Source organism: Oncorhynchus nerka, linkage group LG15 (genome assembly GCF_034236695.1).
Source record: "Oncorhynchus nerka isolate Pitt River linkage group LG15, Oner_Uvic_2.0, whole genome shotgun sequence".
Classification (NCBI taxonomy): domain Eukaryota; kingdom Metazoa; phylum Chordata; class Actinopteri; order Salmoniformes; family Salmonidae; genus Oncorhynchus; species Oncorhynchus nerka.
The window spans coordinates 801,188-828,687 of NC_088410.1; the positions used below are offsets into that span (position 1 = coordinate 801,188).

Sequence of the window (27,500 nt, forward strand, 5' to 3'; positions counted from 1 at the left end):
CTGAGTTTCAGAGGTCTGAGTTTCAGCAGTCTGAGTTTCAGAGGTCTGAGTTTCAGCGGTCTGAGTTTCAGCGGTCTGAGTTTCAGCGGCCTGAGTTTCAGCGGCCTGAGTTCAGGGGTCTGAGTTTCAGCGGTCTGAGTTCAGCGGTCTGAGTTCAGGGGTCTGAGTTTCAGTGCTCTGCGTTTCAGCGCTCTGAGTTTCAGCGCTCTGAGGTCTGAGTTTCAGCGCTCTGAGATTCAGCGCTCTGAGTTTCAGAGGTCTGAGTTTCAGAGGTCTGAGTTACAGAGGTCTGAGTTACAGAGCTCTGAGTTTCAGCGCTCTGAGTTTCAGCGCTCTGAGTTTCAGCGCTCTGAGATTCAGCGCTCTGAGTTACAGGGGTCTGAGTTTCAGAGGTCTGAGTTTCAGAGGTCTGAGTTACAGAGCTCTGAGTTTCAGAGGTCTGTTTCAGCGGTCTGAGTTTCAGGGGTCTGAGTTCAGGGGTCTGAGTTACAGGGGTCTGAGTTTCAGCGGTCTGAGTTTCAGCGGTCTGAGTTTCAGCGGTCTGAGTTTCAGGGGTCTGAGTTCAGGGGTCTGAGTTCCAGGGGTCTGAGTTACAGGGGTCTGAGTTCAGGGGTCTGAGTTTCAGCGGTCTGAGTTTCAGCGCTCTGAAGTTCAGAGTTCTAGACTCAAGGTTGTGAGACTCACGTCCTTGTAGACAGCCATGTTGCTCTTCAGAACCCTCAGGCCAAACTTCACCACCTCGACCTGCCTGGGAACCACAGCATCTAGAAGAAGAGAGAGAGGAGGAGAGAGGGAGGAGGACAGAACAAGAGAGGAGAGGAGAGGGAGGAGGACAGGAACAGAGAGAGGAGAGAGGGAGGAGGACAGGACAAGAGAGGGGAGGAGAGGGAGGAGGACAGGAACAGAGAGAGGAGAGATGGAGGAGGACAGGAACAGAGAGAGGAGAGGAGAGGGAGGAGGACAGGAACAGAGAGAGGAGAGGAGATGGAGGAGGACAGGAACAGAGAGAGGAGAGATGGAGGAGGACAAGACAAGATAGAGGAGGGAGGGAGGGAGGAGGCCAGGACAAGAGAGAGGAGAGAGGGAGGAGGAAAAGACGAGAGGAGAGAGGGAGGAGGATAAGACAAGAGAGAGGAGAGAGGGAGGAGGACAAGACAAGAGAGAGGGGAGATGTAGGAGGACAGGAACAGAGAGAGGAGAGATGGAGGAGGACAAGAAACAGAGAGAGGAGAGAGGGAGGAGGACAAGACAAGAGAGAGGAGAGAGGGAGGAGGACAGGAACAGAGAGAGGAGAGATGTAGGAGGACAGGAACAGAGAGAGGAGAGATGGAGGAGGACAGGAAACAGAGAGAGGAGAGATGGAGGAGGACAAGAAACAGAGAGAGGAGAGAGGGAGGAGGACAGGAACAGAGAGAGGAGAAGGACAAGACAAGAGAGAGGAGGGAGGGAGGAGGACAAGAGAGAGGGAGGAAGACAGGACAAGAGAGAGGAGAGAGGGAGGAAGACAGGAAAAGAGAGAGAGGGAGGAGGACAGGAACAGAGAGAGGAGAGAGGGAGGAGGACAGGACAAGAGAGAGGAGAGAAGGAGGAGGACAGGACAAGAGAGAGGAGAGAGGGAGGCAGGACAAGAGAGAGGAGAGAGGGAGGAGGACAGGACAAGAGAGGAGGAGAGGGAGGAGGACAGGACAAGAGAGAGGAGAGATGGAGGAGGACAAGACAAGAGAGGAGGAGAGGGAGGAGGACAGGAACAGAGAGAGGAGAGATGGAGGAGGACAAGACAAGAGAGAGGAGAGATGGAGGACAGGAACAGAGAGAGGAGAGATGGAGGAGGACAGGAACAGAGAGAGGAGAGATGGAGGAGGACAAGAGAGAGGAGAGATGGAGGAGGACAGGAACAGAGAGAGGAGAGATGGAGGAGGACAGGAACAGAGAGATGAGAGATGGAGGAGGACAGGAACAGAGAGAGGAGAGATGGAGGAGGACAAGAGAGAGGAGAGATGGAGGAGGACAGGAACAGAGAGAGGAGGGAGGAAGGAGGACAGGACAAGAGAGAGGGGAGGAGAGGGAGGAGGACAGGAACAGAGAGAGGAGAGGAGATGGAGGAGGACAGGAACAGAGAGAGGAGAGATGGAGGAGGACAAGACAAGAGAGAGGAGAGATGGAGGAGGACAGGAACAGAGAGAGGAGGGAGGAAGGAGGACAAGAGAGAGGGAGGACAGGACAAGAGAGGGGAGAGAGGGAGGAAGAGAGGGGAGAGAGGGAGGAGGACAGGACAAGAGAGAGGAGAGAGGGAGGAGGACAGGACAAGAGAGAGGAGAGAGGGAGGAGGACAGGACAAGAGAGAGGAGAGAGGGAGGAGGACAGGACAAGAGAGAGGAGAGAGGGAGGAGGACAGAACAAGAGAGAGGAGAGAGGGAGGAGGACAGGACAAGAGAGAGGAGGAGGACAGGACAAGAGAGAGGAGAGATGGAGGAAGACAGGACAAGAGAGAGGAGGAGGACAGGACAAGAGAGAGGAGAGATGGAGGAGGACAAGACAAGAGAGAGGAGAGATGGAGGAAGACAAGACAAGAGAGAGGAGAGATGGAGGAAGACAGGACAAGAGTGTGTATATCAGACAGGAGATAGCTAGATGTGTGTGTGTGTGTGTATCAGACAGGAGATAGCTAGATGTGTGTGTGTGTATCAGACAGGAGATAGCTAGATGTGTGTGTGTGTGTGTATCAGACAGGAGATAGCTAGATGTGTGTGTGTGTATCAGACAGGAGATAGCTAGATGTGTACGTGGGTGTGTGTATCAGACAGGAGATAGCTAGATATGTGTGTGTGTGTGTGTGTGTGTATCAGACAGGAGATAGCTAGATGTGTGTGTGTGTATATCAGACAGGAGATAGCTAGATGTGTGTGTGTGTATCAGACAGGAGATAGCTAGATGTGTGTGTGTGTGTGTATATCAGACAGGAGATAGCTAGATGTGTGTGTGTGTATCAGACAGGAGATAGATAGATGTGTGTGTGTGTATCAGACAGGAGATAGCTAGATGTGTGTGTGTGTGTATCAGACAGGAGATAGCTAGATGTGTGTGTGTGTATCAGACAGGAGATAGCTAGATGTGTGTGGTGTATCAGACAAGGAGATAGCTAGATGGTGAGTATCAGACAGGAGATAGCTAGATGTGTGTGTGTGTATCAGACAGGAGATAGCTAGATGTGTGTGTGTGTATCAGACAGGAGATAGCTAGATGTGTGTGTGTATCAGACAGGAGATAGCTAGATGTGTGGTGTATCAGGACAGGAGATAGCTAGATGTGTGTGTGCGTGTATCAGACAGGAGATAGCTAGATGTGTGTGTGTGTGTATCATAGGAGGAGATAGCTAGATGTGTGTGTGTGTATCAGACAGGAGATAGCTAGATGTGTGTGAGTGGATCAGAGGAGGAGATAGCTAGATGTGTGTGTGTGTATCAGACAGGAGATAGCTAGATGTGTGTGTGTGTGTATCAGACAGGAGATAGCTAGATGTGTGTGTGTGTGTGTGTATCAGACAGGAGATAGCTAGATGTGTGTGTGTATATCAGGCAGGAGATAGCTAGATGTGTGTGTGTATCAGGCAGGAGATAGCTAGATGTGTGTGTGTGTATCAGACAGGAGATAGCTAGTTTGTGTGTGTGTGTGTATATCAGACAGGAGATAGATAGATGTGTGTGTGTGTATCAGACAGGAGATAGCTAGATGTGTGTGTGTGTGTGTCAGACAGGAGATAGCTAGATGTGTGTGTGTGTGTATCAGACAGGAGATAGCTAGATGTGTGTGTGTGTATCAGACAGGAGATAGCTAGATGTGTGTGTATATCAGACAGGAGATAGCTAGATGTGTGTGTATCAGACAGGAGATAGCTAGATGTGTGTGTGTGTATCAGACAGGAGATAGCTAGATGTGTGTGTGTGTGTATCAGACAGGAGATAGCTAGATGTGTGTGTGTATAGACAGAGAGATAGCTAGATGTGTGTGTGTGTATCAGACAGGAGATAGCTAGATGTGTGTGTATCAGACAGGAGATAGCTAGATGTGTGTGTGTGTATCAGACAGGAGATAGCTAGATGTGTGTGTGTGTATCAGACAGGAGATAGCTAGATGTGTGTGTGTATCAGACAGGAGATAGCTAGATGTGTGTGTGTATCAGGCAGGAGATAGCTAGATGTGTGTGTGCGTGTATCAGACAGGAGATAGCTAGATGTGTGTGTGTGTGTATCATACAGGAGATAGCTAGATGTGTGTGTGTGTATCAGACAGGAGATAGCTAGATGTGTGTGTGTGTGTATCAGACAGGAGATAGCTAGATGTGTGTGTGTGTATCAGACAGGAGATAGCTAGATGTGTGTGTGTGTATCAGACAGGAGATAGCTAGATGTGTGTGTGTGTGTGTATCAGACAGGAGATAGCTAGATGTGTGTGTGTATATCAGGCAGGAGATAGCTAGATGTGTGTGTGGATCAGGACAAGAGAGATGAGTATCAGGCATGAGATAGCTAGATGTGTGTGTGTGTATCAGACAGGAGATAGCTAGTTGTGTGTGTGTGTGTATATCAGACAGGAGATAGATAGATGTGTGTGTGTGTATCAGACAGGAGATAGCTAGATGTGTGTGTGTGTGTATCAGACAGGAGATAGCTAGATGTGTGTGTGTGTATCAGACAGGAGATAGCTAGATGTGTGTGTGTGTATCAGACAGGAGATAGCTAGATGTGTGTGTGTATATCAGACAGGAGATAGCTAGATGTGTGTGTATCAGACAGGAGATAGCTAGATGTGTGTGTGTGTATCAGACAGGAGATAGCTAGATGTGTGTGTGTGTGTATCAGACAGGAGATAGCTAGATGTGTGTGTGTGTGTATCAGACAGGAGATAGCTAGATGTGTGTGTGTGTGTATCAGACAGGAGATGTGTATATATATATCTAACCTTTGACCTCCTCCCAGGGAGTGTCGGGGGAGAGGGGCTGCGTTGCCATGGCAGCGGTGGCGCTGGGCGTGGTTGCCGTGGTGATGATGCGTAGATAGAGGGTGAAGAGGCGTGGCGTCAGGCGGCAGGCGGGGCAGCAGACCCCAGGGGGCGGAGAGAAGAAGGAGGAGAGGGCGGAGCTAAAGTCCCCGGCCTTCATCAGGAAGAGAGGGATCAGATCCCTCACCGCCTGGACACTACACACACACACACACACACACACACACACACACACACACACACACACACACACACGGACAAGCATTACACACACACACACACACACACAAGCATTACACACACACACACACACACACACACACACACGGACAAGCATTACACACACACACGGACAAGCATTACACACACACACGGACAAGCATTACACACACACACACACACACACACACACACACACGGACAAGCATTACACACACACACACACACACGGACAAGCATTACACACACACACACGGACAAGCATTACACACACACACACACACACACACACGGACAAGCATTACACACACACACGGACAAGCATTACACACACACACGGACAAGCATTACACACACACACACACACGGACACACACACACACACGGACAAGCACACACGGACAACACACACACACACACGGACAAGCATTACACACACACACACACACGGACAAGACCCCAGGGGGCAGAGAGAACAGGACACACGGACAAGTCCCCATTACACACACACACACACACACAAGACAAGTAAATATATACTAACACACAAACACACACACGGACAAGCATTACACACACACACAGACACACACACACACGGACAAGCATTACACACACACACACACACGGACAAGCATTACACACACACACGGACAAGCATTACACACACACACGGACAAGACCCCAGGGGGCGGAGAGAAGGAGGAGGAGCTAAAGTCCCCAAGCATTACACACACACACGTTAGGCACACGGACAAGCATTAAGTAAATATATACTAACACACAAACAGGTAGATACAGAGTAACAGGTAGATACAGAGTAACAGGTAGATACAGAATAACAGGTAGATACAGAGTAACAGGTAGATACAGAATAACAGGTAGATACAGAGTAACAGGTAGATACAGAGTAACAGAGTAACAGGTAGATACAGAGTAACAGAGTAACAGGTAGATACAGAGTAACAGGTAGATACAGAGTAACAGGTAGATACAGAGTAACAGAGTAACAGGTAGATACAGAGTAACAGGTAGATACAGAGTAACAGAGTAACAGGTAGATACAGAGTAACAGGTATACAGGTAGATACAGAGTAACAGGTAGATACAGTAACAGAGTAACAGGTAGATACAGAGTAACAGGTAGATACAGAGTAACAGGTAGATACAGAGTAACAGAGTAACAGGTAGATACAGAGTAACAGGTAGATACAGAGTAACAGGTAGATACAGAGTAACAGAGTAACAGGTAGATACAGAGTAACAGAGTAACAGGTAGATACAGAGTAACAGGTAGATACAGAGTAACAGGTAGATACAGAGTAACAGGTAGATACAGAGTAACAGAGTAACAGAGTAACAGGTAGATACAGAGTAACAGGTAGATACAGAGTAACAGAGTAACAGGTAGATACAGAGTAACAGAGTAACAGGTAGATACAGAGTAACAGGTAGATACAGAGTAACAGGTAGATACAGAGTAACAGAGTAACAGGTAGATACAGAGTAACAGGTAGATACAGAGTAACAGGTAGATACAGAGTAACAGAGTAACAGGTAGATACAGAATAACAGGTAACAGAGTAACAGGTAGATACAGAGTAACAGGTAGATACAGAATAACAGGTAGATACAGAGTAACAGAGTAACAGGTAGATACAGAGTAACAGGTAGATACAGAGTAACAGGTAGATACAGAGTAACAGGTAGATACAGAGTAACAGAGTAACAGGTAGATACAGAGTAACAGGTAGATACAGAGTAACAGAGTAACAGGTAGATACAGAGTAACAGAGTAACAGGTAGATACAGAGTAACAGGTAGATACAGAGTAACAGAGTAACAGGTAGATACAGAGTAACAGAGTAACAGGTAGATACAGAGTAACAGGTAGATACAGAGTAACAGGTAGATACAGAGTAACAGAGTAACAGGTAGATACAGAGTAACAGAGTAACAGGTAGATACAGAGTAACAGGTAGATACAGAGTAACAGAGTAACAGGTAGATACAGAGTAACAGAGTAACAGGTAGATACAGAGTAACAGGTAGATACAGAGTAACAGAGTAACAGGTAGATACAGAGTAACAGGTAGATACAGAGTAACAGGTAGATACAGAGTAACAGAGTAACAGGTAGATACAGAGTAACAGGTAGATACAGAGTAACAGAGTAACAGGTAGATACAGAGTAACAGGTAGATACAGAGTAACAGAGTAGATACAGAGTAACAGAGTATACAGGTAGATACAGAGTAACAGGTAGATACAGTAACAGGTAGATACAGAGTAACAGAGTAACAGGTAGATACAGAGTAACAGGTAGATACAGTAGTAACAGAGTAACAGGTAGATACAGAGTAATTAACAGAGTAACAGGTAGATACAGAGTAACAGGTAGATACAGAGTAACAGAGTAACAGGTAGATACAGAGTAACAGGTAGATACAGAGTAACAGAGTAACAGGTAGATACAGAGTAACAGGTAGATACAGAGTAACAGGTAGATACAGAGTAACAGGTAGATACAGAGTAACAGGTAGATACAGAGTAACAGAGTAACAGGTAGATACAGAGTAACAGGTAGATACAGAGTAACAGGTAGATACAGAGTAACAGAGTAACAGGTAGATACAGAGTAACAGGTAGATACAGAGTAACAGGTAGATACAGAGTAACAGGTAGATACAGAGTAGCAGGTAGATACAGAGTAACAGGTAGATACAGAGTAACAGGTAGATACAGAGTAACAGAGTAACAGGTAGATACAGAGTAACAGGTAGATACAGAGTAACAGGTAGATACAGAGTAACAGAGTAACAGGTAGATACAGAGTAACAGGTAGATACAGAGTAACAGGTAGATACAGAGTAACAGGTAGATACAGAGTAACAGAGTAACAGGTAGATACAGAGTAACAGGTAGATACAGAGTAACAGAGTAACAGGTAGATACAGAGTAACAGAGTAACAGGTAGATACAGAGTAACAGGTAGATACAGAGTAACAGGTAGATACAGAGTAACAGAGTAACAGGTAGATACAGAGTAACAGATAGATACAGAGTAACAGAGTAACAGGTAGATACAGAGTAACAGGTAGATACAGAGTAACAGAGTAACAGGTAGATACAGAGTAACAGAGTAACAGGTAGATACAGAGTAACAGGTAGATACAGAGTAACAGGTAGATACAGAGTAACAGAGTAACAGGTAGATACAGAGTAACAGAGTATACAGTAGTAACAGAGTAACAGGTAGATACAGAGTAACAGGTAGATACAGAGTAACAGGTAGATACAGAGTAACAGAGTAACAGGTAGATACAGAGTAACAGAGTAACAGGTAGATACAGAGTAACAGAGTAACAGGTAGATACAGAGTAACAGGTAGATACAGAGTAACAGAGTAACAGGTAGATACAGAGTAACAGGTAGATACAGAGTAACAGAGTAACAGGTAGATACAGAGTAACAGAGTAACAGGTAGATACAGAGTAACAGGTAGATACAGAGTAACAGAGTAACAGGTAGATACAGAGTAACAGGTAGATACAGAGTAACAGGTAGATACAGAGTAACAGAGTAACAGGTAGATACAGAGTAACAGAGTAACAGGTAGATACAGAGTAACAGAGTAACAGGTAGATACAGAGTAACAGGTAGATACAGAGTAACAGAGTAACAGGTAGATACAGAGTAACAGGTAGATACAGAGTAACAGAGTAACAGGTAGATACAGAGTAACAGAGTAACAGGTAGATACAGAGTAACAGGTAGATACAGAGTAACAGAGTAACAGGTAGATACAGAGTAACAGAGTAACAGGTAGATACAGAGTAACAGGTAGATACAGAGTAGCAGGTAGATACAGAGTAACAGGTAGATACAGAGTAACAGGTAGATACAGAGTAACAGAGTAACATGGAGATACAGAGTAACAGGTAGATACAGAGTAACAGGTAGATACAGAGTAACAGAGTAACAGGTAGATACAGAGTAACAGATAGATACAGAGTAACAGGTAGATACAGAGTAACAGGTAGATACAGAGTAGCAGGTAGATACAGAGTAACAGGTAGATACAGAGTAACAGGTAGATACAGAGTAACAGAGTAACAGGTAGATACAGAGTAACAGGTAGATACAGAGTAACAGGTAGATACAGAGTAATAGAGTAACAGGTAGAGCAGTGACTCACAGTTCTGTGTTCCCACTATGAACCACCTTCAGGTAACGGGCCAACTCCCTGTACCTACAGACAAACAGAAATAAACTAAATAAATAAGGAAATATCATGTACAGTGTGATGGTGTGTATGTGTGTGTGTATGTGTGTGTGTGTGTGTGACGGAGTGTGTGTGTGTGATGGTGTGTGTGTGATGGTGTGTGTGTGATGGTGTGTGTGTGTGTGTGTGATGGTGTGTGTGTGACGGAGTGTGTGTGACGGAGTGTGTGTGTGTGTGTGTCTGTGTGTGATGGTGTGTGTGTGTGATGGTGTGTGTGTGATGGTGTGTGTGTGATGGTGTGTGTGTGTGTGATGGTGTGTGTGTGTGTGATGGTGTGTGTGTGATGGTGTGTGTGTGATGGTGTGTGTGTGTGTGTATGTGTGTGTGTATGTATTGTGTGTGTGTGTGTGTACGGAGTGTGTGTGTGTGTGTGTGATGGTGTGTGTGTGATGGTGTGTGTGTGACGGTGTGTGTGTGTGTGATGGTGTGTGTGTGATGGTGTGTGTGTGATGGTGTGTGTGTGTGTCTGTGTGTGTGTGTGTGTCTGTGTGTGATGTGTGTGTGTACACATAGTGTGTGTGTGTGTGTCTGTGTGTGATGGTGTGTGTGTGATGGTGTGTGTGTGTGTGTGTGTGTATTAGTGTGTGTGTGTGTGTGTCTGTGTGTGATGGTGTGTGTGTGATGGTGTGTGTGTGACGGAGTGTGTGTGTGTGTCTGTGTGTGATGGTGTGTGTGTGTGATGGTGTGTGTGTGATGGTGTGTGTGTGACGGAGTGTGTGTGTACGGAGTGTGTGTGTGTGTGTCTGTGTGTGATGGTGTGTGTGTGATGGTGTGTGATGGTGTGTGTGTGTGATGGTGTGTGTGTGTGTGATGGTGTGTGTGTGATGGTGTGTGTGTGACAGAGTGTGTGTGTGTGTGTGTCTGTGTGTGATGGTGTGTGTGTGTGATGGTGTGTGTGTGCGTGTCTGTGTGTGATGGTGTGTGTGTGATGGTGTGTGTGTGATGGTGTGTGTGTGATGGTGTGTGTGTGTGTGTGTGTATATATGCGGATATACTGTATTATTATATACTGTATACATAGTATTATTATATATTATATACTGTATTACACATAGTATTATTATATATTATATACTGTATTATATACATAGTATTATTATATATTATTATATATTATATACTGTATTACACATAGTATTATTATATATTATATACTGTATTACACATAGTATTATTATATATTATATACTGTATTACACATAGTATTATTATATATTATTATATATTATATACTGTATTACACATAGTATTATTATATATTATATACTGTATTACACATAGTATTATTATATATTATATACTGTATTACACATAGTATTATTATATATTATTATATATTATATACTGTATTACACATAGTATTATTATATATTATATACTGTATTACACATAGTATTATTATATATTATATACTGTATTACACATAGTATTATTATATATTATATACTGTATTACACATAGTATTATTATATATTATATACTGTATTACACATAGTATTATTATATATTATATACTGTATTACACATAGTATTATTATATATTATATACTGTATAGTATTATTATATATTATATTATTATATATTATTATATATTATATACTGTATTACACATAGTATTATTATATATTATATACTGTATTACACATAGTATTATTATATATTATATACTGTATTACACATAGTAGTATTATTATATATTATATACTGTATTACACATAGTATTATTATATATTATATACTGTATTACACATAGTATTATTATATATTATATACTGTATTACACATAGTATTATTATATATTATTATATATATATATACTATTATTATATATTATATACTGTATTATTATATATTATATACTATATTATATACTGTATTATTATATATTATATACTGTATTACACATAGTATTATTATATATTATATACTGTATTACACATAGTATTATTATATATTATATACTGTATTACACATAGTATTATTATATATTATATACTGTATTACACATAGTATTATTATATATTATATACTGTATTACACATAGTATTATTATATATTATATACTGTATTACACATAGTATTATTATATATTATATACTGTATTACACATAGTATTATTATATATTATATACTGTATTACACATAGTATTATTATATATTATATACTGTATTACACATAGTATTATTATATATTATATACTGTATTACACATAGTATTATTATATATTATATACTGTATTACACATAGTATTATTATATATTATATACTGTATTACACATAGTATTATTATATATTATATACTGTATTACACATAGTATTATTATATATTATATACTGTATTACACATAGTATTATTATATATTATATACTGTATTACACATAGTATTATTATATACTGTATTACACATAGTATTATTATATATACAAATTCCGTCTCTCATAGTTGAAGTGTACCTATGATTTAAATTACAGACCTCTACATGCTTTGTAAGTAGGAAAACCTGCAAATGACCTGGTGGACCAGTTGACAGCAGGTATTGATCAGGTATTGATCGTGATAAATACCTGGTCCAGTCTCTGTAATGTCTCAGCAGGACAACAGACCTGGTGGACCAGTTGACAGCAGGTATTGATCGTGATGATAAATACCTGGTCCAGTCTCTGTAATGTCTCAGCTCTCAGCAGGACAACAGACCTGGTGGACCAGTTGACAGCAGGTATTGATCGTGATGGTAAATACCTGGTCCAGACTCTGTAATGTCTCAGCTCTCAGCAGGACAACAGACCTGGTGGACCAGTTGACAGCAGGTATTGATCGTGATGATAAATACCTGGTCCAGTCTCTGTAATGTCTCAGCAGGACAACAGACCTGGTGGACCAGTTGACAGCAGGTATTGATCGTGATGGTAAATACCTGGTCCAGTCTCTGTAATGTCTCAACTCTCAGCAGGACAACAGACCTGGTGGACCAGTTGACAGCAGGTATTGATCGTGATGGTAAATACCTGGTCCAGTCTCTGTAATGTCTCAGCAGGACAACAGACCTGGTGGACCAGGTGGACAGATATTGATCGTGATGGTAAATACCTGTGGAGTCTCTGTAATGTCTCAGCTCTCAGCAGGACGACAGACCTGGTGGACCAGGTGGACAGATATTGATTGTGATGGTAAATACCTGGTCCAGTCTCTGTAATGTCTCAGCTCTCAGCAGGACAACAGACCTGGTGGACCAGGTGACTGCAGGTATTGATCGTGATGATAAATACCTGGTCCAGTCTCTGTAATGTCTCAGCTCTCAGCAGGACGACAGACCTGGTGGACCAGGTGGACAGATATTGACCGTGATGGTAAATACCTGGTCCAGTCTCTGTAATGTCTCAGCAGGACAACAGACCTGGTGGACCAGTTGACAGCAGGTATTGATCGTGATGATAAATACCTGGTCCAGTCTCTGTAATGTCTCAGCTCTCAGCAGGACAACAGACCTGGTGGACCAGTTGACAGCAGGTATTGATCGTGATGATAAATACCTGGTCCAGTCTCTGTAATGTCTCAGCAGGACAACAGACCTGGTGGACCAGTTGACAGCAGGTATTGATCGTGATGGTAAATACCTGGTCCAGTCTCTGTAATGTCTCAACTCTCAGCAGGACAACAGACCTGGTGGACCAGTTGACAGCAGGTATTGATCGTGATGGTAAATACCTGGTCCAGTCTCTGTAATGTCTCAGCAGGACAACAGACCTGGTGGACCAGTTGACAGCAGGTATTGATCGTGATGGTAAATACCTGGTCCAGTCTCTGTAATGTCTCAGCAGGACAACAGACCTGGTGGACCAGGTGGACAGATATTGATCGTGATGGTAAATACCTGTGGAGTCTCTGTAATGTCTCAGCTCTCAGCAGGACGACAGACCTGGTGGACCAGGTGGACAGATATTGATCGTGATGGTAAATACCTGGTCCAGTCTCTGTAATGTCTCAGCTCTCAGCAGGACAACAGACCTGGTGGACCAGGTGACTGCAGGTATTGATCGTGATGATAAATACCTGGTCCAGTCTCTGTAATGTCTCAGCTCTCAGCAGGACGACAGACCTGGTGGACCAGGTGACAGATATTGATCGTGATGGTAAATACCTGGTCCAGTCTCTGTAATGTCTCAGCAGGACAACAGACCTGGTGGACCAGGTGACAGATATTGATCGTGATGGTAAATACCTGGTCCAGTCTCTGTAATGTCTCAGCTCTCAGCAGGACAACAGACCTGGTGGACCAGGTGGACAGATATTGATCGTGATGGTAAATACCTGTGGAGTCTCTGTAATGTCTCAGCTCTCAGCAGGACAACAGACCTGGTGGACCAGGTGGACAGATATTGATCGTGATGGTAAATACCTGGTCCAGTCTCTGTAATGTCTCAGCAGGACAACAGACCTGGTGGACCAGGTGACTGCAGGTATTGATCGTGATGGTAAATACCTGGTCCAGTCTCTGTAATGTCTCAGCTCTCAGCAGGACAACAGACCTGGTGGACCAGGTGGACAGATATTGATCGTGATGGTAAATACCTGGTCCAGTCTCTGTAATGTCTCAGCTCTCAGCAGGACAACAGACCTGGTGGACCAGGTGACTGCAGGTATTGATCGTGATGGTAAATACCTGGTCCAGTCTCTGTAATGTCTCAGCAGGACGACAGACCTGGTGGACCAGGTGGACAGATATTGATCGTGATGGTAAATACCTGGTCCAGTCTCTGTAATGTCTCAGCAGGACAACAGACCTGGTGGACCAGGTGACTGCAGGTATTGATCGTGATGGTAAATACCTGGTCCAGTCTCTGTAATGTCTCAGCTCTCAGCAGGACAACAGACCTGGTGGACCAGGTGGACAGATATTGATCGTGATGGTAAATACCTGGTCCAGTCTCTGTAATGTCTCAGCTCTCAGCAGGACGACAGACCTGGTGGACCAGGTGGACAGATATTGATCGTGATGGTAAATACCTGGTCCAGTCTCTGTAATGTCTCAGCTCTCAGCAGGACAACAGACCTGGTGGACCAGGTGACTGCAGGTATTGATCGTGATGGTAAATACCTGGTCCAGTCTCTGTAATGTCTCAGCAGGACAACAGACCTGGTGGACCAGGTGACTGCAGGTATTGATCGTGATGGTAAATACCTGGTCCAGTCTCTGTAATGTCTCAGCTCTCAGCAGGACGACAGACCTGGTGGACCAGGTGACAGCAGGTATTGATCGTGATGGTAAATACCTGGTCCAGTCTCTGTAATGTCTCAGCAGGACAACAGACCTGGTGGACCAGGTGGACAGATATTGATCGTGATGGTAAATACCTGTGGAGTCTCTGTAATGTCTCAGCTCTCAGCAGGACAACAGACCTGGTGGACCAGTTGGACAGATATTGATCGTGATGGTAAATACCTGGTCCAGTCTCTGTAATGTCTCAGCTCTCAGCAGGACAACAGACCTGGAGGACCAGGTGACAGCAGATATTGATCGTGATGGTAAATACCTGGTCCAGTCTCTGTAATGTCTCAGCTCTCAGCAGGACAACAGACCTGGAGGACCAGTTGGACAGATATTGATCGTGATGGTAAATACCTGGTCCAGTCTCTGTAATGTCTCAGCAGGACAACAGACCTGGTGGACCAGTTGGACAGGTATTGATCGTGATGGTAAATACCTGTGGAGTCTCTGTAATGTCTCAGCTCTCAGCAGGACGACAGCGGCAGATTCAGTCAGCTTCCCTCTTCCCGGGCGGATCCCCGTCACGTTCTGTCCCTTTAACACTGAGACCAGCAGGACATCTGACCAGGGGAGAACACACAGCCTGGAACACACACATTAACGGTCTGTCCCTTTAACACTGAGACCAGCAGGACATCTGACCAGGGGAGAACACACAGCCTGGAACACACACACATTAACGGTCTGTCCCTTTAACACTGAGACCAGCAGGACATCTGACCAGGGGAGAACACACAGCCTGGAACACACACACACATTAACGGTCTGTCCCTTTAACACTGAGACCAGCAGGACATCTGACCAGGGGAGAACACACAGCCTGGAACACACACATTAACGGTCTGTCCCTTTAACACTGAGACCAGCAGGACATCCCTGACCAGGGGAGAACACACAGCCTGGAACACACACATTAACGGTCTGTCCCTTTAACACTGAGACCAGCAGGACATCTGACCAGGGGAGAACACACAGCCTGGAACACACACATTAACGGTCTGTCCCTTTAACACTGAGACCAGCAGGACATCTGACCAGGGGAGAACACACAGCCTGGAACACACACATTAACGGTCTGTCCCTTTAACACTGAGACCAGCAGGACATCTGACCAGGGAGAACACACAGCCTGGAACACACACATTATCGGTCTGTCCCTTTAACACTGAGACCAGCAGGACATCTGACCAGGGAGAACACACAGCCTGGAACACACACATTAACGGTCTGTCCCTTTAACACTGAGACCAGCAGGACATCTGACCAGGGGAGAACACACAGCCTGGAACACACACATTAACGGTCTGTCCCTTTAACACTGAGACCAGCAGGACATCTGACCAGGGGAGAACACACAGCCTGGAACACACACATTAACGGTCTGTCCCTTTAACACTGAGACCAGCAGGACATCTGACCAGGGAGAACACACAGCCTGGAAACACACACATTAACGGTCTGTCCCTTTAACACTGAGACCAGCAGGACATCTGACCAGGGGAGAACACACAGCCTGGAACACACACATTAACGGTCTGTCCCTTTAACACTGAGACCAGCAGGACATCTGACCAGGGGAGAACACACAGCCTGGAACACACACACATTAACGGTCTGTCCCTTTAACACTGAGACCAGCAGGACATCTGACCAGGGGAGAACACACAGCCTGGAACACACACATTAACGGTCTGTCCCTTTAACACTGAGACCAGCAGGACATCTGACCAGGGGAGAACACACAGCCTGGAACACACACATTAACGGTCTGTCCCTTTAACACTGAGACCTGCAGGACACCTGTTCTGTACCTGTACCTGTTTCTCAGAGCGATGCAGCTGGGAGGTAGGGGGAGGGGGAGGGTCTGTACCGGTTTCTCAGAGCGATGCAGCTGGGAGGTAGGGGGGAGGGTCTGTACCTGTTTCTCAGAGCGATGCAGCTGGGAGGTAGGGGGAGGGGGAGGGTCTGTACCTGTTTCTCAGAGCGATGCAGCTGGGAGGTAGGGGGAGGGGGAGGGTCTGTACCTGTTTCTCAGAGCGATGCAGCTGGGAGGTAGGGGGAGGGTCTGTACCTGTTTCTCAGAGCGATGCAGCTGGGAGGTAGGGGGAGGGGGAGGGTCTGTACCTGTTTCTCAGAGCGATGCAGCTGGGAGGTAGGGGGAGGGGGAGGGTCTGTACCTGTTTCTCAGAGCGATGCAGCTGGGAGGTAGGAGGTAGGGGGAGGGTCTGTACCTGTTTCTCAGAGCGATGCAGCTGGGAGGTAGGGGAGGGTCTGTACCTGTTTCTCAGAGCGATGCAGCTGGGAGGTAGGGGGGGGGGGAGGGTCTGTACCTGTTTCTCACAGCGATGCAGCTGGGAGGCAGCTGGGAGGGGAGGGGGAGGGTCTGTACCTGTTTCTCAGAGCGATGCAGCTGGGAGGTAGGGGGAGGGGGAGGGTCTGTACCTGTTTCTCAGAGCGATGCAGCTGGGAGGTAGGGGGAGGGGGAGGGTCTGTACCTGTTTCTCAGAGCGATGCAGCTGGGAGGTATGCAGGGGAGGGGGAGGGTCTGTACCTGTTTCTCAGAGCGATGCAGCTGGGAGGTAGGGGGAGGGGGAGGGTCTGTACCTGTTTCTCAGAGCGATGCAGCTGGGAGGTAGGGGGAGGGGGAGGGTCTGTACCTGTTTCTCAGAGCGATGCAGCTGGGAGGTAGGGGGGGGGAGGGTCTGTACCTGTTTCTCAGAGCGATGCAGCTGGGAGGTAGGGGGAGGGTCTGTACCTGTTTCTCAGAGCGATGCAGCTGGGAGGTAGGGGGGGGTCTGTACCTGTTTCTCAGAGCGATGCAGCTGGGAGGTAGGGGGGAGGGGGAGGGTCTGTACCTGTTTCTCAGAGCGATGCAGCTGGGAGGTAGGGGGGGGGGGAGGGTCTGTACCTCTTTCTCAGAGCGATGCAGCTGGGAGGTAGGGGGGGGGGGAGGGTCTGTACCTGTTTCTCAGAGCGATGCAGCTGGGAGGTAGGGGGAGGGGGGAGGGTCTGTACCTGTTTCTCAGAGCGATGCAGCTGGGAGGTAGGGGGGGGAGGGTCTGTACCTGTTTCTCAGAGCGATGCAGCTGGGAGGTGGGGGGGAGGGGGAGGGTCTGTACCTGTTTCTCAGAGCGATGCAGCTGGGAGGTAGGGGGAGGGGGAGGGTCTGTACCTGTTTCTCAGAGCGATGCAGCTGGGAGGTAGGGGGAGGGGGAGGGTCTGTACCTGTTTCTCAGAGCGATGCAGCTGGGAGGTAGGGGGAGGGGGAGGGTCTGTACCTGTTTCTCAGAGCGATGCAGCTGGGAGGAGGGGGAGGGGGGAGGGTCTGTACCTGTTTCTCAGAGCGATGCAGCTGGGAGGTAGGGGGGAGGGGGAGGGTCTGTACCTGTTTCTCAGAGCGATGCAGCTGGGAGGTAGGGGGGAGGGGGAGGGTCTGTACCTGTTTCTCAGAGCGATGCAGCTGGGAGGTAGGGGGAGGGGGAGGGTCTGTACCTGTTTCTCAGAGCGATGCAGCTGGGAGGTAGGGGGAGGGGGAGGGTCTGTACCTGTTTCTCAGAGCGATGCAGCTGGGAGGTAGGGGGAGGGTCTGTACCTGTTTCTCAGAGCGATGCAGCTGGGAGGTAGGGGGAGGGGGAGGGTCTGTACCTGTTTCTCAGAGCGATGCAGCTGGGAGGGAGGGGGAGGGTCTGTACCTGTTTCTCAGAGCGATGCAGCTGGGAGGTAGGGGGGGGGGGAGGGTCTGTACCTGTTTCTCAGAGCGATGTCAGCTGGGAGGATAGGGGAGGTAGGGGGGGGAGGGTCTGTACCTGTTTCTCAGAGCGATGCAGCTGGGAGGTAGGGGGAGGGGGAGGGTCTGTACCTGTTTCTCAGAGCGATGCAGCTGGGAGGTAGGGGGAGGGGGAGGGTCTGTACCTGTTTCTCAGAGCGATGCAGCTGGGAGGTAGGGGGAGGGGAGGGTCTGTACCTGTTTCTCAGAGCGATGCAGCTGGGAGGGGGGGAGGGGGAGGGTCTGTACCTGTTTCTCAGAGCGATGCAGCTGGGAGGTAGGGGGAGGGGGAGGGTCTGTACCTGTTTCTCAGAGCGATGCAGCTGGGAGGTAGGGGGAGGGGGAGGGTCTGTACCTGTTTCTCAGAGCGATGCAGCTGGGAGGTAGGGGGGAGGGGGAGGGTCTGTACCTGTTTCTCAGAGCGATGCAGCTGGGAGGTAGGGGGAGGGGGAGGGTCTGTACCTGTTTCTCAGAGCGATGCAGCTGGGAGGTAGGGGGAGGGGGAGGGTCTGTACCTGTTTCTCAGAGCGATGCAGCTGGGAGGTAGGGGGGGGGGAGGGTCTGTACCTGTTTCTCAGAGCGATGCAGCTGGGAGGTAGGGGGAGGGGGAGGGTCTGTACCTGTTTCTCAGAGCGATGCAGCTGGGAGGTAGGGGGAGGGGGAGGGTCTGTACCTGTTTCTCAGAGCGATGCAGCTGGGAGGTAGGGGGTAGGGGGGAGGGTCTGTACCTGTTTCTCAGAGCGATGCAGCTGGGAGGTAGGGGGGAGGGGGGAGGGTCTGTACCTGTTTCTCAGAGCGATGCAGCTGGGAGGTAGGGGGGAGGGGGAGGGTCTGTACCTGTTTCTCAGAGCGATGCAGCTGGGAGGTAGGGGGAGGGGGAGGGTCTGTACCTGTTTCTCAGAGCGATGCAGCTGGGAGGTAGGGGGGGGAGGGTCTGTACCTGTTTCTCAGAGCGATGCAGCTGGGAGGTAGGGGGGGGGGAGGGTCTGTACCTGTTTCTCAGAGCGATGCAGCTGGGAGGTAGGGGGAGGGGGAGGGTCTGTACCTGTTTCTCAGAGCGATGCAGCTGGGAGGTAGGGGGGGAGGGGGAGGGTCTGTACCTGTTTCTCAGAGCGATGCAGCTGGGAGGTAGGGGGGAGGGGGAGGGTCTGTACCTGTTTCTCAGAGCGATGCAGCTGGGAGGTAGGGGGAGGGGGAGGGTCTGTACCTGTTTCTCAGAGCGATGCAGCTGGGAGGTAGGGGGAGGGGGAGGGTCTGTACCTGTTTCTCAGAGCGATGCAGCTGGGAGGTAGGGGGAGGGGGAGGGTCTGTACCTGTTTCTCAGAGCGATGCAGCTGGGAGGTAGGGGGAGGGGGAGGGTCTGTACCTGTTTCTCAGAGCGATGCAGCTGGGAGGTAGGGGGAGGGGGGGAGGGTCTGTACCTGTTTCTCAGAGCGATGCAGCTGGGAGGTAGGGGGGGGGAGGGTCTGTACCTGTTTCTCAGAGCGAGCTGCAGCTGGGAGGTAGCTGGGGGAGGGGGGAGGGTCTGTACCTGTTTCTCAGAGCGATGCAGCTGGGAGGTAGGGGGAGGGGGGAGGGTCTGTACCTGTTTCTCAGAGCGATGCAGCTGCAGCTGGTTTCTCAGGAGCTGGGGGTAGGGGGAGGGTCTGTACCTGTTTCTCAGAGCGATGCAGCTGGGAGGTAGGGGGAGGGGGAGGGTCTGTACCTGTTTCTCAGAGCGATGCAGCTGGGAGGTAGGGGGAGGGGGAGGGTCTGTACCTGTTTCTCAGAGCGATGCAGCTGGGAGGTAGGGGGAGGGGGAGGGTCTGTACCTGTTTCTCAGAGCGATGCAGCTGGGAGGTAGGGGGGGGAGGGGGAGGGTCTGTACCTGTTTCTCAGAGCGATGCAGCTGGGAGGCTGGGGGGAGGGGGAGGGTCTGTACCTGTTTCTCAGAGCGATGCAGCTGGGAGGTAGGGGGAGGGGGAGGGTCTGTACCTGTTTCTCAGAGCGATGCAGCTGGGAGGTAGGGGGAGGGGGAGGGTCTGTACCTGTTTCTCAGAGCGATGCAGCTGGGAGGTAGGGGGAGGGGGAGGGTCTGTACCTGTTTCTCAGAGCGATGCAGCTGGGAGGTAGGGGGAGGGGGAGGGTCTGTACCTGTTTCTCAGAGCGATGCAGCTGGGAGGTAGGGGGGAGGGGAGGGTCTGTACCTGTTTCTCAGAGCGATGCAGCTGGGAGGTAGGGGGGGGGAGGGTCTGTACCTGTTTCTCAGAGCGATGCAGCTGGGAGGTAGGGGGGAGGGGGAGGGTCTGTACCTGTTTCTCAGAGCGATGCAGCTGGGAGGTAGGGGGAGGGGGAGGGTCTGTACCTGTTTCTCCTGCAGCTCTAGGGGGGGGGGAGGGTCTGTACCTGTTTCTCAGCTGGGAGGGAGGGGGAGGGGGAGGGTCTGTACCTGTTTCTCAGAGCGATGCAGCTGGGAGGTAGGGGGAGGGGGAGGGTCTGTACCTGTTTCTCAGAGCGATGCAGCTGGGAGGTAGGGGGAGGGGGAGGGTCTGTACCTGTTTCTCAGAGCGATGCAGCTGGGAGGTAGGGGGGGGGGAGGGTCTGTACCTGTTTCTCAGAGCGATGCAGCTGGGAGGTAGGGGGGGGAGGGTCTGTACCTGTTTCTCAGAGCGATGCAGCTGGGAGGTAGGGGGAGGGGGAGGGTCTGTACCTGTTTCTCAGAGCGATGCAGCTGGGAGGTAGGGGGGGGGGGGGTCTGTACCTGTTTCTCAGAGCGATGCAGCTGGGAGGTAGGGGGAGGGGGGGAGGGTCTGTACCTGTTTCTCAGAGCGATGCAGCTGGGAGGTAGGGGGAGGGGGAGGGTCTGTACCTGTTTCTCAGAGCGATGCAGCTGGGAGGAGGGGGGGGAGGGGGAGGGTCTGTACCTGTTTCTCAGAGCGATGCAGCTGGGAGGTAGGGGGAGGGGGGAGGGTCTGTACCTGTTTCTCAGAGCGATGCAGCTGGGAGGTAGGGGGAGGGGGAGGGTCTGTACCTGTTTCTCAGAGCGATGCAGCTGGGAGGTAGGGGGAGGGGGGAGGGTCTGTACCTGTTTCTCAGAGCGATGCAGCTGGGAGGTAGGGGGAGGGGGAGGGTCTGTACCTGTTTCTCAGAGCGATGCAGCTGGGAGGTAGGGGGAGGGGGAGGGTCTGTACCTGTTTCTCAGAGCGATGCAGCTGGGAGGTAGGGGGAGGGGGAGGGTCTGTACCTGTTTCTCAGAGCGATGCAGCTGGGAGGTAGGGGGAGGGGGAGGGTCTGTACCTGTTTCTCAGAGCGATGCAGCTGGGAGGTAGGGGGAGGGGGAGGGTCTGTACCTGTTTCTCAGAGCGATGCAGCTGGGAGGTAGGGGGGAGGGGGAGGGTCTGTACCTGTTTCTCAGAGCGATGCAGCTGGGAGGTAGGGGGAGGGGGAGGGTCTGTACCTGTTTCTCAGAGCGATGCAGCTGGGAGGTAGGGGGGGGGGGAGGGTCTGTACCTGTTTCTCAGAGCGATGCAGCTGGGAGGTAGGGGGGGGAGGGTCTGTACCTGTTTCTCAGAGCGATGCAGCTGGGAGGTAGGGGGAGGGGGAGGGTCTGTACCTGTTTCTCAGAGCGATGCAGCTGGGAGGTAGGGGGAGGGGGAGGGTCTGTACCTGTTTCTCAGAGCGATGCAGCTGGGAGGTAGGGGGAGGGGGAGGGTCTGTACCTGTTTCTCAGAGCGATGCAGCTGGGAGGTAGGGGGGGGGGGAGGGTCTGTACCTGTTTCTCAGAGCGATGCAGCTGGGAGGTAGGGGGGGGGGGGTCTGTACCTGTTTCTCAGAGCGATGCAGCTGGGAGGTAGGGGGAGGGGGAGGGTCTGTACCTGTTTCTCAGAGCGATGCAGCTGGGAGGTAGGGGGGGGAGGGTCTGTACCTGTTTCTCAGAGCGATGCAGCTGGGAGGTAGGGGGGAGAGGGGGGGGTCTGTACCTGTTTCTCAGAGCGATGCAGCTGGGAGGTAGGGGGAGGGGGAGGGTCTGTACCTGTTTCTCAGAGCGATGCAGCTGGGAGGTAGGGGGAGGGGGAGGGTCTGTACCTGTTTCTCAGAGCGATGCAGCTGGGAGGTAGAGCGATGCAGCTGGGGGAGGGGGAGGGTCTGTACCTGTTTCTCAGAGCGATGCAGCTGGGAGGTAGGGGGAGGGGGGGTCTGTACCTGTTTCTCAGAGCGATGCAGCTGGGAGGTAGGGGGAGGGGGAGGGTCTGTACCTGTTTCTCAGAGCGATGCAGCTGGGAGGTAGGGGGAGGGGGGAGGGTCTGTACCTGTTTCTCAGAGCGATGCAGCTGGGAGGTAGGGGGAGGGGGAGGGTCTGTACCTGTTTCTCAGAGCGATGCAGCTGGGAGGTAGGGGAGGAGGGTCTGTACCTGTTTCTCAGAGCGATGCAGCTGGGAGGTAGGGGAGGGGAGGGTCTGTACCTGTTTCTCAGAGCGATGCAGCTGGGAGGTAGGGGGAGGGTCTGTACCTGTTTCTCAGAGCGATGCAGCTGGGAGGTAGGGGGAGGGGGAGGGTCTGTACCTGTTTCTCAGAGCGATGCAGCTGGGAGGTACCTGGGGGAGCTGGGAGGTAGGGGGAGGGTCTGTACCTGTTTCTCAGAGCGATGCAGCTGGGAGGTAGGGGGAGGGTCTGTACCTGTTTCTCAGAGCGATGCAGCTGGGAGGTAGGGGGGGGGAGGGTCTGTACCTGTTTCTCAGAGCGATGCAGCTGGGAGGTAGGGGGGGAGGGGGAGGGTCTGTACCTGTTTCTCAGAGCGATGCAGCTGGGAGGTAGGGGGAGGGGGGGAGGGTCTGTACCTGTTTCTCAGAGCGATGCAGCTGGGAGGTAGGGGGGGGAGGGTCTGTACCTGTTTCTCAGAGCGATGCAGCTGGGAGGTAGGGGGGAGGGTCTGTACCTGTTTCTCAGAGCGATGCAGCTGGGAGGTAGGGGGGAGGGGGAGGGTCTGTACCTGTTTCTCAGAGCGATGCAGCTGGGAGGTAGGGGGAGGGGGAGGGTCTGTACCTGTTTCTCAGAGCGATGCAGCTGGGAGGTAGGGGGAGGGGGAGGGTCTGTACCTGTTTCTCAGAGCGATGCAGCTGGGAGGTAGGGGAGGGGGAGGTAGGGGAGGGTCTGTACCTGTTTCTCAGAGCGATGCAGCTGGGAGGTAGGGGGGGGGAGGGTCTGTACCTGTTTCTCAGAGCGATGCAGCTGGGAGGTAGGGGGAGGGGGAGGGTCTGTACCTGTTTCTCAGAGCGATGCAGCTGGGAGGTAGGGGAGGGGGAGGGTCTGTACCTGTTTCTCAGAGCGATGCAGCTGGGAGGTTTCTCAGGGGGCTGGGAGGGGGGAGGGTCTGTACCTGTTTCTCAGAGCGATGCAGCTGGGAGGTAGGGGGGAGGGGGAGGGTCTGTACCTGTTTCTCAGAGCGATGCAGCTGGGAGGTAGGGGGGGGGAGGGTCTGTACCTGTTTCTCAGAGCGATGCAGCTGGGAGGTAGGGGGGGAGGGTCTGTACCTGTTTCTCAGAGCGATGCAGCTGGGAGGTAGGGGGGGGGAGGGTCTGTACCTGTTTCTCAGAGCGATGCAGCTGGGAGGTAGGGGGGGGGAGGGTCTGTACCTGTTTCTCAGAGCGATGCAGCTGGGAGGTAGGGGGGGGGGGAGGGTCTGTACCTGTTTCTCAGAGCGATGCAGCTGGGAGGTAGGGGGAGGGGGGTCTGTACCTGGCAGCTGGGAGGGGGAGGGGGGTCTGTACCTGTTTCTCAGAGCGATGCAGCTGGGAGGTAGGGGGGAGGGGAGGGTCTGTACCTGTTTCTCAGAGCGATGCAGCTGGGAGGTAGGGGGAGGGTCTGTACCTGTTTCTCAGAGCGATGCAGCTGGGAGGTAGGGGAGGGTCTGTACCTGTTTCTCAGAGCGATGCAGCTGGGAGGTAGGGGGGGAGGGTCTGTACCTGTTTCTCAGAGCGATGCAGCTGGGAGGTAGCTGGGGAGCTGGGGGAGGGGGAGGGTCTGTACCTGTTTCTCAGAGCGATGCAGCTGGGAGGTAGGGGGGGAGGGTCTGTACCTGTTTTCTCAGAGCGATGCTGCTGGGAGGTGGGAGGTAGGGGGAGGGTCTGTACCTGTTTCTCAGAGCGATGCAGCTGGGAGGTAGGGGGGGAGGGTCTGTACCTGTTTCTCAGAGCGATGCAGCTGGGAGGTAGGGGGAGGGGGAGGGTCTGTACCTGTTTCTCAGAGCGATGCAGCTGGGAGGTAGGGGGAGGGGGAGGGTCTGTACCTGTTTCTCAGAGCGATGCAGCTGGGAGGTAGGGGGAGGGGGAGGTCTGTACCTGTTTCTCAGAGCGATGCAGCTGGGAGGTAGGGGGAGGGGGAGGGTCTGTACCTGTTTCTCAGAGCGATGCAGCTGGGAGGTAGGGGGGAGGGGGAGGGTCTGTACCTGTTTCTCAGAGCGATGCAGCTGGGAGGTAGGGGGAGGGGGAGGGTCTGTACCTGTTTCTCAGAGCGATGCAGCTGGGAGGTAGGGGGGGGGAGGGTCTGTACCTGTTTCTCAGAGCGATGCAGCTGGGAGGTAGGGGGAGGGGAGGGTCTGTACCTGTTTCTCAGAGCGATGCAGCTGGGAGGTAGGGGGGGGAGGGTCTGTACCTGTTTCTCAGAGCGATGCAGATGCAGCTGGGAGGTGCAGCTGGGGGTAGGGGGAGGGGGGAGGGTCTGTACCTGTTTCTCAGAGCGCAGCTGCAGCTGGGAGGTGCAGCTGGGGGAGGGGGGGGGAGGGTCTGTACCTGTTTCTCAGAGCGATGCAGCTGGGAGGGGGAGGGGGAGGGTCTGTACCTGTTTCTCAGAGCGATGCAGCTGGGAGGTAGGGGGGGGGGGAGGGTCTGTACCTGTTTCTCAGAGCGATGCAGCTGGGAGGTAGGGGGAGGGGGAGGGTCTGTACCTGTTTCTCAGAGCGATGCAGCTGGGAGGTAGGGGGGGAGGGTCTGTACCTGTTTCTCAGAGCGATGCAGCTGGGAGGTAGGGGGGGGGGAGGGTCTGTACCTGTTTCTCAGAGCGATGCAGCTGGGAGGTAGGGGGAGGGGGAGGGTCTGTACCTGTTTCTCAGAGCGATGCAGCTGGGAGGTAGGGGGAGGGGGAGGGTCTGTACCTGTTTCTCAGAGCGATGCAGCTGGGAGGTAGGGGGAGGGGGAGGGTCTGTACCTGTTTCTCAGAGCGATGCAGCTGGGAGGTGCAGCTGGGGGGGGGGGGGAGGGTCTGTACCTGTTTCTCAGAGCGATGCAGCTGGGAGGTAGGGGGGGAGGGTCTGTACCTGTTTCTCAGAGCGATGCAGCTGGGAGGTAGGGGGAGGGGGAGGGTCTGTACCTGTTTCTCAGAGCGATGCAGCTGGGAGGTAGGGGGGGGAGGGTCTGTACCTGTTTCTCAGAGCGATGCAGCTGGGAGGTAGGGGGAGGGTCTGTACCTGTTTCTCAGAGCGATGCAGCTGGGAGGTAGGGGGGGGAGGGTCTGTACCTGTTTCTCAGAGCGATGCAGCTGGGAGGTAGGGGGAGGGGGAGGGTCTGTACTGGGAGGTAGGGGGAGGAGGGTCTGTACCTGTTTCTCAGAGCGATGCAGCTGGGAGGTAGGGGGAGGGGGAGGGTCTGTACCTGTTTCTCAGAGCGATGCAGCTGGGAGGTAGGGGGGGAGGGTCTGTACCTGTTTCTCAGAGCGATGCAGCTGGGAGGGGGAGGGGGAGGGTCTGTACCTGTTTCTCAGAGCGATGCAGCTGGGAGGTAGGGGGAGGGTCTGTACCTGTTTCTCAGAGCGATGCAGCTGGGAGGTAGGGGGAGGGTCTGTACCTGTTTCTCAGAGCGATGCAGCTGGGAGGTAGGGGGGGGAGGGTCTGTACCTGTTTCTCAGAGCGATGCAGCTGGGAGGTAGGGGGAGGGGGAGGGTCTGTACCTGTTTCTCAGAGCTGGGAGGTAGGGGGAGGGGGGGTCTGTACCTGTTTCTCAGCTGGCTGGGAGGTAGGGGGAGGGGGGGGTCTGTACCTGTTTCTCAGAGCGATGCAGCTGGGAGGTAGGGGAGGGGGGGAGGGTCTGTACCTGTTTCTCAGAGCGATGCAGCTGGGAGGTAGGGGGAGGGGGAGGGTCTGTACCTGTTTCTCAGAGCGATGCAGCTGGGAGGTAGGGGGGGGGGAGGGTCTGTACCTGTTTCTCAGAGCGATGCAGCTGGGAGGTAGGGGGGAGGGGGAGGGTCTGTACCTGTTTCTCAGAGCTGGGAGGTGCAGCTGGGAGCAGCTGGGAGGTAGGGGGAGGGTCTGTACCTGTTTCTCAGAGCGATGCAGCTGGGAGGTAGGGGGAGGGGGAGGGTCTGTACCTGTTTCTCAGAGCGATGCAGCTGGGAGGTAGGGGGAGGGGGAGGGTCTGTACCTGTTTCTCAGAGCGATGCAGCTGGGAGGTAGGGGGGGGAGGGTCTGTACCTGTTTCTCAGAGCGATGCAGCTGGGAGGTAGGGGGAGGGTCTGTACCTGTTTCTCAGAGCGATGCAGCTGGGAGGTAGGGGGGGTCTGTACCTGTTTCTCAGAGCGATGCAGCTGGGAGGTAGGGGGGGGTCTGTACCTGTTTCTCAGAGCGATGCAGCTGGGAGGTCAGAGGGGAGGGGGAGGGTCTGTACCTGTTTCTCAGAGCGATGCAGCTGGGAGGTAGGGGGAGGGGGAGGGTCTGTACCTGTTTCTCAGAGCGATGCAGCTGGGAGGTAGGGGGAGGGGGAGGGTCTGTACCTGTTTCTCAGAGCGATGCAGCTGGGAGGTAGGGGGGGGGAGGGTCTGTACCTGTTTCTCAGAGCGATGCAGCTGGGAGGTAGGGGGAGGGGGAGGGTCTGTACCTGTTTCTCAGAGCGATGCAGCTGGGAGGTAGGGGGAGGGTCTGTACCTGTTTCTCAGAGCGATGCAGCTGGGAGGTAGGGGGAGGGGGAGGGTCTGTACCTGTTTCTCAGAGCGATGCA

General features: G+C 51.5%; 1 protein-coding gene across 6 annotated transcripts in view; it reads right to left on the bottom strand.

Moving 5' to 3' along the window:
- The window catches only part of LOC135559937 (uncharacterized), a 122,639-nt gene that overhangs the window by 40,558 nt on the left and 54,581 nt on the right, over nucleotides 1-27,500 (bottom strand). Inside the window, exons 1-4 of one of the 6 annotated variants that reach the window (XM_065000827.1) lie at nucleotides 15,208-15,478; nucleotides 9,416-9,469; nucleotides 4,960-5,195; nucleotides 685-764 (exon numbers count right to left, since the gene is read on the bottom strand). The exons of 1 other annotated variant lie outside the window; for it this stretch is intronic. In XM_065000827.1, coding sequence (XP_064856899.1) covers nucleotides 685-764; nucleotides 4,960-5,158 — 279 coding nt within the window. In that variant the 5' untranslated portion in view covers nucleotides 5,159-5,195; nucleotides 9,416-9,469; nucleotides 15,208-15,478. Of the gene's footprint in view, nucleotides 1-684; nucleotides 765-4,959; nucleotides 5,196-9,415; nucleotides 9,470-12,592; nucleotides 12,636-15,207; nucleotides 15,899-27,500 lie in introns of those variants that run through there. 4 more of the 6 variants (XM_065000826.1, XM_065000824.1, XM_065000823.1 and 1 more) reach the window with 4 other exon arrangements.